The sequence below is a fragment of the Barbus barbus genome (genome assembly GCF_936440315.1).
Source record: "Barbus barbus genome assembly, chromosome: 31".
In the NCBI taxonomy this organism is placed as follows: Eukaryota; Metazoa; Chordata; class Actinopteri; order Cypriniformes; family Cyprinidae; genus Barbus; species Barbus barbus.
Window position 1 is genome coordinate 3,106,214 of NC_136759.1, and position 18,390 is coordinate 3,124,603.

At 35.9% G+C, this 18,390-nt stretch overlaps 1 protein-coding gene across 1 annotated transcript in view; it reads left to right on the forward strand.

Annotated features, from left to right (window-relative positions):
- Nucleotides 1–13,095: 13,095 nt before the first annotated feature.
- Nucleotides 13,096–18,390, forward strand: part of LOC306851237 (metabotropic glutamate receptor 5-like) — a gene marked incomplete at both ends in the record, with an annotated part of 56,780 nt that continues 51,485 nt past the window's right edge. Inside the window, one exon of the mRNA XM_079387399.1 lies at nucleotides 13,096–13,750. Within this exon, the coding sequence (XP_079243525.1) occupies nucleotides 13,096–13,750 (655 nt within the window). The remainder of the gene's footprint in view (nucleotides 13,751–18,390) is intronic.

Genomic DNA, 18,390 nt, shown 5'->3' on the forward strand with positions numbered 1-18,390 from the left:
CTCGAGTCGAGCGTGAGATAATTTCATTTACAGTTTGGGAAGGAGCTCCTTTCATCCGAAATCAGGCATTTTAACCCAATAACCAGCAAAGTCAACACAGCTAATGAGGTTTACAGCTTTGTTTTGCAGTCTGCTGGTGTACAATAAAGTTGAGAATTGTGGTCAGTTCAATACATGTGCTTGTTTTAAGTATTATAACCCTTAAACACAAGCAAGTTTGAATGCATATTTGATTTATCTTTTTCTCATATTTGATTTTGGAGTCAGAAAGATTTTCTTAATGTTTCTGAAAGATGCCTTTTATGCTCAATAAGATGAATTTATTTAATCAAAAAACAGTAAAAACTGTAAAATTATGAAATATTATTACAATTTCAAATAAGTGATTTCTATGTGAATATATTGTAAAATGTCATTTATTTCTGTGATCAAAGCTGAATTTTCAGCATCATTACTCCAGTCTTCAGTGTCACATGATCCTTCAGAAATCATTCTAATATACTGATTTACTGCTCAAGAAACATTTCTGATTATTATCAGTGTTGAAAACAGTCGTGCTGCTTCATATTTGTGTGGAAACCAGCATAAATTGTATTTTTCAGGATAAATGGGAACTTCTAAAAAAGGGCAGCATTTATTTGAAATAGAAAGTTATGTGGCATTCTAAATGTCTTTACTGTCACTTCTCATCAATTTAATGCATCCTTGATGAATAAAAATATTAATTTCTTTGAAACAGAATCAGATCCCAAACTTTTGAACAGTAATGTATTAGTGGCAACAACAATGAAAAGTTGGTAATTGTTTTACTGATTCTCATTGTTTCTGTTCCATAGTCCTGCATGACAAAGCATAGGTACTTGATGATAATTCAGTGATGTGATATGGAATGATTATCATATTAATGTACCTTGTTTTTATGTTTATTAGACACCTTTTATGAGCAAGTTGCACATTTTAATTCATTTTATTATAATAATGCACTTCTAATAATTTTACAAAACCGTTTATTTTTACAGAGAATAAAATCTCTATGGCCCGGTTTCACAAACAGGGTTTAGACTAAGCCAGGATTAGGCCATAGTTCATTTAAGTAATTTTTATAAACATGCTTAGAAAAAGAAACATTACTGGGGTGCATCTTGAGAGAAAACAAAGGCACTGATATATTTTAAGATCAGTCAGTGCAAGTTTATTTAAGTTGAAACAGCTCCGACTTACATTTTAGTCTAGGACTAGGCTTAAGCCTTGTCTGTGAAACCAGGGGTAAGAGTTTATTAATGGCTTATTTGCATTGAACCTCAAACTACTCCAAGACATGGTACATGTACAAAATATGGTGTTATCATGCGTATTATCCAAACTGGCATGGTTCTTTTTTGATGCCCTTGTTATTAATGATATGTATTCAGCTCTATACGTGTGTCATATGTTTTATCATGCGCCGTTTGGTGAAGCTGCACATATAGTGCTCTTAGCTTTCTCAAATCATAAGCCCGTCACATGTTAGCATAGTGAGCACGAAGTCCAGATAATCCAGCAATGGCATGAACGTCACAGGATTACTACAGCGTGGGGGTTCTTTCTCTCTGCTGTCAGGGGTCATCTGTACAATCAAACAGTTTGTGCATTTCATTCATAATGCAAAGAGTGGCCCATAAAAGAATTTAGCTACTTTGAAATGTCAAAATGCAGTTGCATTTAATGAGAAAATAATAGCATGAATGCACATTTCAAGCAAATATGTAGTGAAAAGAATGTTGTTAGGTTTGATAAAACGATTTTATTGTGACATTTTGGTTGTGAAATGTTGGTAGAACATTTTTATAGTTAATGTGATTTTTAAAGTGAATGAATGGATTTTGTAAATGACATTTACAAGAATGTTGTTCTACATTAGGAACAGGATTATTTTATTTGACTAAAACAGAACTTAATACATATTCATTACATTCAAATAAAATAAACATTAATTTAAAAAATATTAAAAATATTTTATTTTCTAAAATAATTAATATTTATGTTTTTAACTTGATGTACTAAAATAAAAAAACTAAATCTGAAATATAAATTGCTAGAAATTATATGCACACACATATAAAAAATATATAAAATTATTAAACAATGAAAAAAAACAGACAACAAAATTACTAAAACTTTAACTATAAAAAAAACTGGTTTAAAATATTAATAAAAATAAACAAGTGATGCTAAAATGAGACTGATTGGGAATATATAATTTTTTAATAAGTTTAAAATGCAAAATAGAAAAAGCTGTTTAGGCTTAATATTCTGATTTCAGATTCAGTGAAAATATTTTTTGGAAAGCTGTGAATTATGTAGCATGATAAATACAATTAGATGTATTAACATTATTATGTTATTTGTGTCAATTAGATATACTCGTCCCCACATCCCCCAAAAAATAAATAAATAAAAATAAAACTGAAATTAAAAAATTATAAAAACTATATAGGCATGCATACATAAAAACTACTAAAAATTATAATACTGTAAAACTAAAATATTAATACTTAAAAATTGAAATTAATAATATAAAAATTCAAAAATATGAGAATAACATCCAAAATATTAATAACAACTACAACCCGAATTCCGGAAATGTTGGGACATTTTAATATTTGAATAAAATGAAAACTAAAAGACTTTTAAATCACATGAGCCAATATTTTATTCAAAATAGAACATAGAGAACATAACAAATTAACATTTAACATGTTTATCCACTAAATGAGCTCATTTCAAATTTGATGCCTGCTACAGGTCTCAAAAAAGTTGGCACGGGGGCAACAAAGGGCTGAAAAAGCAAGAAATTTTGAAAAGATTCACCTGGGAGAACATCTAGCAATTAATTAAGTTAATTGACATCAGGTGTGTAACATGATTAGCTATAAAAGTCTTAGAGAGGCAGAGTCTCTCAGAATTAAAGATGGACAGAGGCTCTCCAATCTGTGAAAGAGTGCGTAAAAAGATTGTGGAATACTTTAAAAACAACATTCCTCAACGTCACATAGCAAAGGCTTTGCAAATCTCATCATCTACAGTGCATAACATCATCAAAAGATTCAGAGAAACTGGAGAAATCTCTGTGCATAAGGGACAAGTCCGAAGACCTTTGTTGGATGCCCGTCTTCGGGCCCTCAGACGACACTGCATCCCTCATCGGCATGATTCTGTCATTGACATTACTAAATGGGCCCAGGAATACTTCCAGAAACCACTGTCGGTTAACACAATCCACCGTGCCATCTGCAGATGCCAACTAAAGCTCTATCATGCAAGAAGGAAACCATATGTGAACATGGTCCAGAAGCCCCGTCGTGTCCTGTGGGCTAAGATCATTTAAAATGAACTGTTTCAAAGTGGAAAAGTGTTCTATGGTCAGACAAGTCCAAATTTGACATTCTTGTTGGAAATCACGGACGGCGTGTCCTCCGGGCTAAAGAGGAGGGAGACCTCCCAGCGTGTTATCAGCGTTCAGTTCAAAAGCCAGCATCTCTGATGGTATGTGGGTGCATAAGTGCATACAGTATGGGCAGCTGGTATGTTTTTGAAGGCACTATGAATGCTGAAAGGTATATAAAGGTTTTAGAGCAACATATGCTCCCCTCCAGACGACGTGTATTTCAGCAGGACAATGCAAAACCACATACTGCAGCTATTACAACAGCATGGCTTCATAGTAGAAGAGTCTGGGTGCTGAATTGGCCAGCCTGCAGTCCAGATCTTTCACCTATAGAGAACATTTGGCGCATCATTAAATGAAAAATACGTTAAAGATGACCACAAACTCTTCAGCAGCTGGAAACCTATATCAGGCAAGAATGGGACCAAATTCCAACACCAAAACTCCAGAAACTCATGACCTTGATGCCCAGACGTCTTCAAACTGTTTTGAAAAGAAGAGATGCTACACCATGGTAAACATGCCCCCGTCCCAACTATTGTGAGACCTGTAGAAGGCATTAAATTTGAAATGAGCTCATTTTGTGCATAAAATTGTAAACTTTCTCAGTTTAAACATTTGTTATGTTATCTATCTTCTGTTGTGAATAAAATATTGGCTCATGTGATTTGAAATTCTTTTAATTTTATTAGTTAGTTATTATATTATATTATTAATTATTTAGTTTTAATTTTATTCAAATTTAAAAAACATCCCAATATTTCCAAGATCCCAGGTTGTATAACATTATATAAATTATACTAAAATAACACATGGGAATATTTTTAAGAAGTTGAAACTGCTAATTTCTATTGCAAATGCCTAAAAAGTTATTTTGTATCATGCTTAATATTCATGAATACTGGTTTGACATTTAGTGAAAGCTATGGTTCATGTTCGCATGATAAATACAACCATATGTATCTGAAAGAGCAGTAATCTAAATATAACATAGTTATTCATGTCAGTTAGGTACACTGGCCCGCTGCCTGACTGCAAATACTCCAGAATACCTCGAGTGGTCTACAGGCGGCAGTGTGAGTTGATCTTTTGCCAGTCAGCTGTGGATGAAAGCCAAGAAACTCAGTGAATGGAGTCGACGCTCTGCTCGCTTCGGTCATTTCTTCTCCTCTACTCCTCTATAGGCTCGTCTCTCAAAGACCGGACTCAGCAGAGCTTCCCAAATCAGTATATTAGAATGATTTCTGAAGGATCATGTGACACTGAAGACTGGAATAGTGATGCTGAAAATTCAGCTTTGATCAGGAATAAATTGCATTTTATATTATATTCACACGGAAAACAGCTACTTTAGATCAAATAATAATTTAATAATTTAAAATAATATTTTACAGTATTTACATTTTTTACTATACCTTTATGTCAAATAAATATAAATGCAACTGGTGAGCATGAAACTTTCAAAAACATTAACAACATATACAACTATATCAATAACTACTGTTCAAAAGTTTGAGTTTTGCCAATTTTGTAGTTTATATTTTATATATTACTAAACTACTAAAAAGTTCAAATTAGAAAAAATTTAATGAAATTAGAAAATATATATAAAAAAACAATAATATTGATCATAAAAATAATAAATGATGCTAAAATAACACTGACTGGTAATATTTGAGCTTTTATTAGAAGTTGAAATTGCTCATTTCTATTACAAATGCCTAAAAAACTATACTGAAAATTATACAGTTCTTTCCTTGAAAGCTGGAAATATCTGATAAAAATTCAAACCTCTGAGTGTTTTGACAGAACTACATGTGGCTGCAAATGCAGAAATGGTTTCTCTCATGTCCCTTTAACAGTCACTTATTGGTAGCAGCTTTTCAGACTCATTAATCTTTATATATCATCTGTTTCTATGGCAACAGAGATTGTCAATGTCGTTTTGAGACACCATCAAATAATTGATTTCCTGTCATTTTTATGGGTTTTGTCTATTTGTAGAATGATAATCTCTCTCAGCACACGCCGCCCACTCACAACATCAACGCTGGCCTTCAGTTCACAAGCACACCGAGGTTCAGTCTGTTCCTACTTCTGTGATCTGACAGATTTACAAGCGACACAGGATAGACAACAGTAACAGATGCAGGGAATTGATTTTATACATCATTGATTGGATTGTGGAAATTTGCCGTTTCATTAAAAAAATGGAGTTGGAGGGGAGGGATTACAAAGTAAGAGAGATTTGTGACGTCATTTAAAATATATTTTATATATATTTGTATTTTATATATTATATATATATATATATATATGTGTGTGTGTAATTTTAGTTTTAGTGATTTTGTAAGTAGTTTTTGCGTTTTTATATTTCTCTTACAAAGAGGGATTTGTGATGTCATCTATTATATATTTTATATATATATAGTAAACATTACAAAACATTTTGTGCAATTTTTGCTTAAGTTGAAGTTTTTCATTAAATATTTGTTTATATATTTTATTCATTTAATAGTGCTGTCAAGCGATTAATCGCATCCAAAATAAAAGTTTTTGTTTACATAATATATGTGTATACTGTGTATTTATTATTTATATATAAATACAAACACATGCATGTATATATTTAAGAAAAATGTTGTTTATATATTAAATATATTTCTTTATAACATAAAATATAAGAATATGAATATATGAATGTATAAACTTAAATATTTTCTAAATATATACTGTATGTGTGTGTATTTATATATACATAATAAATATACACAGTTCACATATATAATGTAAACAAACTTATTTTGGATGCGATTGCGATTAATCATTTGATAGCACTAGTGTTTAAATAAAAATGTTTTTAACTCTTGCTTTTAGTTAACAGTAGCAATACTGATTAAATGTTTGTTTTAGTAAACTTAGAAATACTTAATATACAATCAAGTATAAATTTATATATATGTGTATATATACAGTTATTTATATATGTGTGTTTGTGTGTATCATATATAAATATATAATGAAGTGATAAATAATAACAATACTTGTCTTGTTTTATCAGGGTCCCATCAATATTCAGAGTAGTAGTTAACAAACTTTTCTCATTATTGATTCCTAACTTGTCTGTTTTGGCTCCTCCTTGTCCTTAATATTTGATTACATCCTTTTGGTGCAGCACCAGTTGCCATGGTTACTTCAGAACGTGACTATATTTAGCGGCAAGTTTGAGTTTTGTCATTACTGAAACTTTGCTGTTGAAAAGTAAAAAAGAACATTTGCTTTTAAATAAATAACATGTACTTTTAAGTGGGTGTCAAACCTTAATTACAGGTTTCAGACCCTCCCTAAAGCCTCTGTAATTCACAGCCAGTGTGCGCCGCCAGAACAGTCTTTAATGTGACTCCATGAAGCTGCACAGCAGACCGTGAGTCACTCTTACACCAGTTTGAGCGTCTCTTCCCACGCACGCGTCCGAGTGTGTGTGAGTGTGTTAAAGAGTAATTCAGGAAGCTGACATGCCCTTCATGAATGATGTCTGTTTAAATTACAAGTGTGTGTATATATGTGTGTTCGGGTCTGGTTTGAACTTTGAATGTTGTATTGTTCTGGAGTTTGCTCGACTTCGTGTGTGTGTGTGTATTCTTACATGTGCTTGAGGACTCAATTACACACTTGAGCCTCTGATTACTCGTCATTACGCCTTTAAGAGCGGTTGGGAGGGGTTGCCATAGTAACCTGACCCCAGAAGCCATTGAACAATTACTCTTGTACTTTCTAAGAAGCATTTAGGAAGCTTTCCAGCATCTGAGTGTTATTTATTACAAGCCTACACTCTGCGGTCTCAATCATGCTAATTCTATAATTAACAAGCATAATGCTATTAGCAGCATTCCAGCACTGGTTGTTGCATCTCTGAGCGTTTGGATGAACAGCCAGCGGTCAAGTGAACAGGGTTCAGATGGGTCACACGATTTCAATGGGAAGTGCGCTCTAGTATCGATAGTAATTGTATGGCCAGTTGTATTAATTGTTCTAAAATGTTATTTATGTGCAATACCAAAAGAATCTGTTTTGAGTGAATAATGTGTAATGTTTCACACCTTTATTGTTTTGGAAAAAAGATAATTTAACATTTTCTGAGCTTGTATGACAAACTTGCTCCAAAAGCAGGGTATGTTGCCATTAAAGAAACAGGAAATGCTTTCTCCAGTGAAAAGTGGTCTGGTCTGAATCAGGAGAGAAATCTGCACAGATCAAGCACCAACCAGCAGGCACCAGACGTCTATGTAACGTCAGGTTGACGTTGCATTTTGGTTGAAAATGAAAATCGGGTTGACGTCAATATTTGACTTCAATTTGATGTTCACTTAACGTTGCATTTTGGTTACACAACCTAAAAACAACAAAATCTCAACGTCAGCTGACCTTCGGTAAAGGACATCAATTTAACATTGACATAAGACGTTGAATTTACATTGAATTTGTTGTGTGCCTGCTGGGCATTTACAAGCCAAAACAGTGCAAAGCAGCTCTAAACAAATATATGTGGGTGGATTTTGATGTGAGAGACAACAGGAGATGGATTTTTTTTTACAGGAGGAAGCATTATTATGGATTATGGATTAAATTGGTATTTTAGCCAGGAGCAATGGTTTAAAGTTAAAATGCCTTAATGTCAGCTTTATTTCTCACAAACACAGCTTTCCACTGTTCAAGACATTAACTGATGGAGTGGAGTGGTGTGGATTACTTGTGGATTATTGTGATGCTTCTATCAGCTGTTTAGACTCTCATTTTGACGGCACCCATTCATTACTGAGGATCCATTGCTGAGAAAGAGATGTGACGCTACATTTCTCCAAATCTGATGAAGAAACAAACTCATCTACATCTTGGATGACCTGAAGGCGAGTAAATGTTCAGCATATTGTCATTCTTGGGTGAACTATTCCTTTAAATAGCATATTATAGCCAGTTTAATGGCATTTTTAGTGAAATTTTACAGTAATTTTAACCTAAAAATGATAGCACATCAAACCATTGTTTGGCTGACAGACAATGCAATTAATTCATAATGTATGTAGTCTAAAAAGCATGTGACAACCTGCCCCAACCTGATCATTATAAAGAATACTCTTGTCCTGAGAGCACATTTCTGCTAAAATCATTAGTAAACCTTTGTATTCCAGAGTGGTTTTATTGTGTATGATAGATAGATAGATAGATAGATAGATAGATAGATAGATAGATAGATAGATAGATAGATAGATAGATAGATAGATAGATAGATAGATGCAGTTAAACTTTTGACCTTGTTACTGCATGAGCTATAGTGTTTCTGACAGCTCCACAATACACATGTATAATATATATGAAAACAATCAAATATATATGTTATATCGGCCCTCAGCATCTTATAGCTATGTGTTTGCTTTTGTTGGGGAAGATCTGAAAGCTGGTTGGGTTTAGCGTGGGCTTAATGTACAGCATATTGTTTATCTTTTTCAGATGTTTGCATATGAATATGGAAGCAGATTTTCCGCTGTAATCCATCTTGTGGTGGGCTCACTAAACGCCACCTCAGACATTTAAGAGAAATGCTAGGGGAAATTGTGAGATTAAGAAGATTACCTGGTTTGGCTGAATGTTGAGTCCTACTGAAAAGACCAGTACTTGGTTACTTCCCAAGAATAGCGATGCTAGACCAGCACTGACGCGCCTAAACCAGTCTAGACTAGTTCATGGTTTTCTCTGTAAAGTAGGGGGGCGAAAACGAGAGGGTATAAATTACGAGTTTAAGTGAGTAATGTTAAATTTAGAGAGTCAGCCTATAGAGAGATTTACGAGGAAGGCTATCCATATTGTGGTAAACATCACATGAAGCTGCTGAAGTGGTTTTGCCCTTTTAACGGTCGTTAATCCCGCGCGCAGTTGGCGGGCACATTAATCCCGCGCGAAGCCCAAAGCCACTTTGGCTAAAAAGCCCCATCCTGTAAAGCAGCCACCGCTTTATCCACTCGTGCCCGCACATATGATGAGGCACGGTTAGGTGTTACACACGAGATATCGATCGGCAAACCGCGCCGTTTTGTGTTTTAAACTGTGGTGAAAACGAGCGGGAAAATGAAGCCGTTGAGATTCTACGGGTTGCCATGGTGAAGAGTGGATTAATAGAAGTGATGCTCTCTTCCAGATCGAGTAGAAGCTAGCGACGTAATGCTAGCTTGAAATAGACCCCAGAAAATAAAGTTTGCTGATAAGGTGAGTAACTTAACAAACTTTTGCTGTATGGTAGCCTCGCACATTCAAGTAACAAATGGCCCGCTCTTAGGTTAAAAATAAGGTTGTGAAAATAAAATGTTTTGAAAAATCTTTGGGTGACACCAATATTCTTCAGGATATCTTTTATGTTCTGCTTAAGAAAGAAAGTCACACCTTTGGAAAAACATGAAGGTGATTAAATAATGACAGAGTGTTTATTTTTGAGTGAATTATACTATTAATTTTGCAGCAAGTTCAGTCATTTTCCATCACGTTACCTCCTTATACATTCACACTGCTGTTAATTTAGCCTGTATTTGATCTTTCCAGCTTTAAATCCACTGAATTAATTAAACATCATCCCTTAGACTTTGAAGAGAGGTAATTTGCATTTCAGTCCCGAATAGTGAAGTGCCACAAGGTGGTGGTCTTCTGCTGGTTTGAGGTGGGGTGCCGCAGGGATTGGTGTGGGGCCCCTCGCATTTTCAAAACATATGCGATCTTGCACCTTGACGAGGGTTCAAAACACAAATAAATCATTGTCACTCACAAGCAAGCACCCCATTACCTGCGTTAGAGCCTCATCCATTCAGCCACAACAGCAGAAAAGCATGTTTCGCAAACGGCCCCATAGTCGTTTAAACATTCAGTGATAAAATAATCACTAAATCATCAGCACTAGACGTGAGGAGGAGAAGCGCAGGCTTGCAGGTGCCACGGCCGGTTGGATGCAGCCAGTCTCGGGGTTCACTGGTGGGAGGGGTTGAGTCTCGGATTGGGATGTGTGTGCCTGATCATGCTTCGGCGGTGTTAGTGCGTGACAAGAAGACGAGACGACACTACAGCTGTGGCTCTCCGGTGCCCCGCCGTTTACCGGGCTACCGACCCCAAATCTCCGACGATACACCTGTGGAAAGCACGCGCCATCCGTGACCTTAGTGGATTGTGGCGCGGGGCAGGTAAGAAGGACCATCACCAGAACATAACCACAGGCAACCTGTGCACGGACACACGCTCTGCGCGCGAGTTTGGATCTGTGGAAGCGATGATGTTCTGGAATGAGGAACGCGCGCTCTCTTTCTGTGTTTCGCACTCTGCAGATTATCGACCGACCGCGAGCATATCGGTTGCATGGGTCCCAGTATGATTTAACTGGGAATGTATCATGTGCAATTTCATATGCATTGCATGTGTGACTTAGTACGCATATTATATTTGCAATGTTAAATATGCAATGTCTTAACAAGACTGAGGAGATACAGGAGGTTGTTTATGAGATGCATTTGAGCACATGGAGTTCTGTGGCCACTGCAGTGTGATGCGTTTCAGCACCGCGGACAGCGCAAAGCTCCCGTTCTCTCGGTGATCAACGGCAAGGTCGTTCACTCTCATCCGTCCCGTTTGATCTTTGAGTGGAGCACTCTGCCCTATCAGCCTGACATTTGCATTCATTTGAATGAAGTGTGCATTAAATGCCAGCACGATTTCAATGCGAATGCGTGATATTGGCGAGGTTTTTGTAGGATTGCAGTTTGTTTCCCCCCCTATTGTTTCTTTTATGCCGGAGGCAGAAGGATGGTTCGGTGTGATGCATTAGTTATTTTTTCTTCCATTCAGCTTTTGCCACAATCTTTTATTCGAAAGCGAGGCAGCTTTTTCATCGTCTCCCTAATGGACCCCACATTTTAACAAGGACCCAGGGTCCAGTCTGCGGATGGCAGATGAAACCGGCCCTTGAATGCAGCTGAATGATGGAATTCATTTATGCTGGTCTTTATTTATACAGATGCCATTGCTGTGAGACTAAAATTAGTTGCTTGTGAAAACCACGCAGTGCAAGTCCAATCATTCTGTAAATGCTCTCCTGTAAAAAATTGTCACCTCATTTTTGGTCTCTATGTGGTCTGCACTTGGAATGAATGGGTCTGACAGCCAATATGAGTGTTTTTTTGTTCATGTCGAGGGCCTGAAAGCTTTCTTGGCTATTCTTGAATGTCCATCGACAGCCTTGTAGCAACGTTTTTTGTTGCACTTTCAGACCCAGCACACACTTTATATTCAAACAAACATCACGGCACACTGAAACATCTACATCAGAGATTAACTTGCAACCATATACACAAAAAAAATTGATGTAGAAACAGTTTTCACTCAGAAATTGCTAGTATATTTCACAAATAATTACAACCATTTTTTTTATCTTTCTGCTAAAATTAATTCATTAGTCAACCCTTGTATTCCACAATGGTTTTGTTGTGTTCATTTGTTTACAGAGGTACTTTAGTTTGGACAACTGAACTTCACATGTATTCTGAAAGTTTCATTTTCCAAAGTAAAATTTCAACATATACTGTAAAAATATGATCAATAATTCATGGCAACATGTTTTACCATTACATCAACTCATTAAAATAATTTAACTAATGTCGACTTAATTTTAAAGTTTATACAAGATTAAACTTAATTTAAGTTGATGCGAGTTGGTGTAAAAATAATTTTCACTGTTAACAATTTTTTTTTCCTGTCATTCTGCAGGAAAGCTATTTAAAACATAACAATGTGACAAAAAATTGGTATAAAATAAAATTGTTGTAGCATTTACTTTTACCCAGAAATTGCTAACTATTAATTTCACAAATAATTACAAATATGTTTAAAATTGTAAAGTCAGTTGTAAATAAAACAAAAATATTAGAGTATGTCTTAAGAAAATATTATTCTAGTCTTTCTACTCCAAAACTACTTACTAGCAATTTCTGAGTAAAAGTAAATCCTACACCAATTTTATCGCACTTTTGTGTTTTAAAAACAACTTTCCTGTAGAATGATGTTATCAAATATTGAATGTAAAAGTTTAAGACTGGTGTAGAAACAATTTTCACTTAGAAATTGCAAGTAAATTTACAAATAATAGTAAAAAAAATAGTTTAATTGTTCTAATTAATAAAAAAAAAATTGCAAAGACATTGAATCAAATGTGAAATTTTGAAGCAGAAAGACTGAAATAGTAATTTCTTGTAAAATGTGCTTTAATAATCTCAATCTGATTTACAGTTTTGAAAAATAATTTTTCCAGTGTACATTTCCCATGTTTGGTCTGTTTGTGTGGATGTAATAACATTGCTGTGTCCATCTCCTCTCATTCAAGGTTATGAGGCCCCTCATCTCATGCCGTCCCCAGCTCCAGGTTGCCACGGCAATGACCCAGCATCCTGCTCAGGGTCGTCATAGAAGCTCTCGGACAAATGACACCACGGTTCAAAGCCGCATGATTCCAGAATCCCCTTTTTGTGTAATAAAATACAGAAAGTTTGGAGAAGGAACGAAGCAACTAGACTGAACTTCCTCACTGTGATTGCGTCTTTGACCCAAACTGGAACAAAGACCGGCCTCTAATATACTCCGAAATGGTCAGCCTGTATCTCTTTGCAATGTTGCTACTGGTGTCACTGGCGACTGCGGGCCAGGCTAGCAAACGGCGCGTCGTGGCCCACATTCCCGGTGACATCATCATCGGTGCCCTCTTCTCCGTCCATCACCAGCCGCCAGCCGACAAAGTGCACGAGCGTAAATGCGGGGCGGTTCGGGAGCAGTACGGCATCCAGCGTGTGGAGGCCATGATGCACACGCTGGACCGAATCAACGCCGACCCAAAACTCCTCCCCAACGTCACCCTGGGCTGCGAGATCCGAGACTCCTGCTGGCATTCCGCCGTCGCTCTGGAGCAAAGCATTGAGTTCATACGGGACTCGCTCGTTGCCGCCGACGAAAGCGAGGAGGCCAAGTGTGCCGATCCCGGAGCCACGCCCATGAAGGGCAAGAAGCCAATCGTGGGGCTGATCGGTCCGGGTTCGAGTTCTGTGGCCATTCAAGTGCAGAATTTGCTGCAGCTGTTTAATATCCCGCAGATCGCGTACTCCGCCACCAGTATGGACCTCAGTGACAAATCACTCTACAAATACTTCATGAGGGTCGTGCCATCAGACGCCCAGCAGGCCAGAGCCATGGTGGACATAGTGAAGAGATACAACTGGACCTACGTATCTGCCATCCACACAGAGGGTGAGTGTTTCATTTACATTAGCATACTGTATAAACATCCGGATGTGAGTCGGTGAGTGGATTCAGACTCATTCAGCTGAAGTTTGTGAGTCATTTTGACTGATTCATTACAAGAGTCACGTCATAAGATTATTTTGCTTGTGGAGTGACTAATTCAACTTCTTTTTTTTTTTTTTTTCTTTTTTTTTGATAATTCATTGCAAGAATTAGATCATAAGAGTAATTAATTTCTTTAACCAGTTCATTAAAGGAATCTGATCAAAGAGTCATTCAGCAAATCATTTGAGTGTTTTAACTTGTCTTTTTGACCAATTCATTACAGGATTCAAATCAAAAGAGTCATTTGTTTGAGAATTGGATTTAACTTCTAATTGAAATGGACTGATTCAACTTGTGTCTCTTTGACCAATTCATTACAGAAATTGGATCATATAATTCATTCAATTGTGAATTGGATTTAGCAAGTAATTCATTAGCTGATTCAGCTTGTGATTCATTAGAATGATTGAACTTACGATTCTTTTTGACCAATTTGTTACAGGAATCATTTTTTTGTTTTTTGTTTTCCAGCAAGAAATTAATTAGACTGATTCAACTTGAGAGTCTTTTATGATCTGATTCTTTTAAATTAACTTCTCAAAGAGTCATTCATTTATGAATCTGACTGCAGTGGTCAAGCTGTTTGTTTTCCATGTATGGTGAAAAGGCATGCAATGGTGGTCTGTTGCTTGTGTATTTTATCACAGTAATGACACTAACATTTAATTCAAACTGCAAACAGCATAGCTAAAATATGATTTGTTTTGTCATGCTACTTTAGATTCTGCATCAGTGCAGTGCTGTTCTCACACACACACACACACACACACACACACAACAGCATTGAAGCGTGATGTTCATGGTGTCTATTACAGAAGTGTCACATGCATTCTGTCACTGTGGCCTCTTTTAGTGTCAGATGGGAATTGTGCGTTAAGATGTTTGTGAAGTATGTGTGTGGACATCTGTAAAGAGCAAAAGCAAAAGAAAAACATCAGAGTGTGACTAAAATGATCTGTTGATAGGTTTGTGCATCATGTAAGCATATATATCTCCACTACAAGGTTATTATAATTTTTCTTTTAAATTTTGTCACGTTTATGAGGGCAAAAAGCTCATTCAGTTTTTTAAGGCTCTTGAAAGTGTAAAATGGACTAGTATAATATAATATAACGTACTGATTTTCATTTAATACATGTGCGGAATAAGAACATATAAGTTAGTTGAAGTGTTTAAAACATACGAGCACAGTTCAACTGAATGATCATGTTTAACCGCTTTACTTAATGTTGTTAACTTTCTGTTGTACTGCTGTTTTGTATTCATCTGCTTCTCCCATTTGCTCTACATTTGAATAATTTGATTCAGATCAGAACTTTGGAGTGGGCTTCTGAGCGTATCGCGAATCATTTGATTTAGGTGGGAACTCTGCATAATGCCAATCATTTGATTCGGAACTTTGGAGCAGGTTCCCAAATCATTTGAATTTCAGAGCAGGTTCGTAAATGTTTTGATTCAGATTGAAAGTTCCAAATGGGTTCATGAATCATTTCACGAATTGACCTGAAATGATGGTTCGCGAATCTTTATTCCAATTGGGACTATGGACAACGGATCACAAATCTTTTGATTCAGATCGGAAATTCGGAGCGCATATCATTAATCTTTTCTTTCTTTCCTTTTTTATGAAATGGCACAAAACATCAAACCATTAAAGAGGTACAGTTATAAAAACCAAAGAAAGAAAGAGTACACAAAAACAAATTCCTTAAGAAAATTAACCGTGGTTTTATAATAGTAAAAGTGAGGTAACCATTTTTTTAATAAACTTTAAGAGGACACATAGTATCATTATAGAGATGTAGTTTACACTGCTTTAGGATTAGCAGAACTTTAGATAGTTTATGTATTTGTCTAGATCAACTTTGAATAAAGAAAAGAGAGTTTTACAGCCAGATTTTTGTTTTTGTATGTAAAATGTGGCTAGCAAGAAACAAATGAATTGTTATATTTTCCTATATGTGAACATGGACCACAAAACCAGTCTTAAGTGTCAATTTTTCAAAATTGAGATTTATAGATCACATGAAAGCTGAATAAATAAGCTTTCCATTGATGTATGGTTTGTTAGGATCGGACGATATTTGGCTGAGATGCAACTATTTGAAAATCTAGAATCTGAGGGTGCAAAAAAATGAGAACTGAGAAAATCTCCTTTAAAGTTGTTCAAATGAAGTTCTTAGCAATGCATATTACTAATCAAAAATCAAGTTTTGATATATTTATGGTATGAAATTTACAAAAAAATCTTCATGATATCAACATGATCTTTTGGCATAAAAGAAAAATCGATAATTTTGACCCATAAAATGTATTGTTGGCTATTGCTACAAATATACCCCAGCGACTTAAGACTGGTTTTGTGCTCCAGGGTCACATATTCTCTTTTGAGTAGTCAAGCAATCCAAAGAAAACATCTTTAAAACAGAAAGAAAAATGAGATCGAATGAAAATTAAAAAATCTGACCAGAATTTGGCTGTGTGGGTACAAAACAAGTGAATGAAACTTTCTCAGAAGAGTGACAAAAACAGCAACTCACTTCAATGACTGACTTGTTTTATAATTACGTCCATAAGCTTTTTGTGAAATTTGGATTAATCTGTTGTTTCATATTTAAGGAGAGAACTATAGTTTCAAAGTCGGCCATCGCTTGTTATGATTTTCAAGGGTGTGGAATTTAGTAGAGATGCTATGACATGATCCTACCAATATTCAACGACTACTAAATTATCCCCAGCAATCATTTTGATCAAACTATGAAATGTCTGTTGTCGGCTGTTATGTCCCCACCAATGACAAAATCAAACCTACGCCCTTGTGTCACATGACATTTACTGCTCAGGTGATTGACTTAAGTGAGTAAATAGTCAAGCAACTACCATTGAGATGAATGGGATAGTTTTCTGATTTTAGACGACTGTCATGATGTACTCCAGTTCAAATGTTTTTTTGTTTGGTTTTTGTTTACCTCACATTTTATAGTTTATACTTTTTGTTAAAGCAGTATTTTCCATTTCCAGTTTTAGTTGTAGTCATAGCTCTGCTCTTCTGATGCTCCAGGCTTACTACTCTGTTCTTGCACCTTAACATGTTTCTTTTCCTCTGAGGTCTCGCACACGCACGCACACACACATTCACAAGATGTACTTCCTTCCCCCACTCCACTCACTCTCCTTGCATCCCACTGTACACCCCCACTCCACGTCTGATCTCTGAGACTCAAGAGACTGTGTGTGTGTGTGTGTTAGAGAGGTTCAGGGTTGTAAGCACTTTTACTGTCTGGTCCCCAAAGCTGAGGACCTGGAATGTGTCCCGGACTTAATTAAGATTGCAGACAGTGTAAAACACACACACACACACACACACACACACACACAAAAGGACAAGAAGATGATCACCCTGACATACCTGTTAATGAACAGACCAAATAAAAGTAATTTAACACAGACTCACACACTACTCATGCTGTAATAGGTTGATAGAGTTTTTTTCTATTGAGAATGTGAGTTATATATGCACACTACTGGTGAAAGGTTTGGAATTACTAAGATTTTGTAACGATTTTGAAAGAAGTCTCTTATGCTTACCAAGGCTGCAATTATTTGATCAAAAATACAGTAAAAACAATAATAGTATGAAATATTTTTACATTTTTTTGATTGATTTTTATCAATTTAATGCAGTATTGCTTAATACAAACCTTTGAATAAAGACCGTGTGTTTATATAAAAGTGTTTATATAAAATAGACTAAAAACAGAATATAATGAGAGTATGTCTGCATGCTGCATGCAGAAAAAGTGTTTTTTATAGCTGAAAGGGAAAGTGTTTTTAACTGGTTGTTAAACTCTTCCTTGCTTGAACTTTCTGTAGTATGGTCATCATGCTCTTGTGCAAGAAAATATTCATTTTTAGGTTAATTATCCTTCATTTTGTTCCAAACCAGTGTAACCAAAAGCTCCAAAAACTACACCATAAAAGCATCAAAAATCAGTCCATATGACCCATGCACTATATTCTAAGTTGTCTGAAATCATAGTTTAGTGTGAGAAACAGACCAAAATATAAGGCATTATTCACCTCTTCCTCTTCCATAGCTAGCAAATCTCATTTGCAATTTAAATATGCAAATATGACACGTTTTGATTTGGTATAAGATGCCATTGACGTTTGGCATCACCGACATCAGACACTGAGGGATATGTTATGGCTAAAGCATTCTGGGAAAGCACACACAGTAGTCATGGTAAATGAAGCCATTGTGTTCCTAATCAGCATTCAGTACAGAATGTGTTTGTGTGTTTGTAATTGTGTGTGTGTGTCAGAATCTGGTGGAGTGTAACCTTCACTTAAGATCTCAAGGACTTCAGCTCTCTTCCCACGCTCGCATCCGTCTCTCTCTCTCTCTCTGCCTGCGCATCTCGTACCGTCTCTCTGGTCTCCTCTCAGGAATAAGCAGCTGTGGAGAGAGTGATTGAAGGATGGAAGAGAGATTAGTTTAACTAAATTGGGTGGAATTTAAAAGCAGAAAAAAGTGGCAT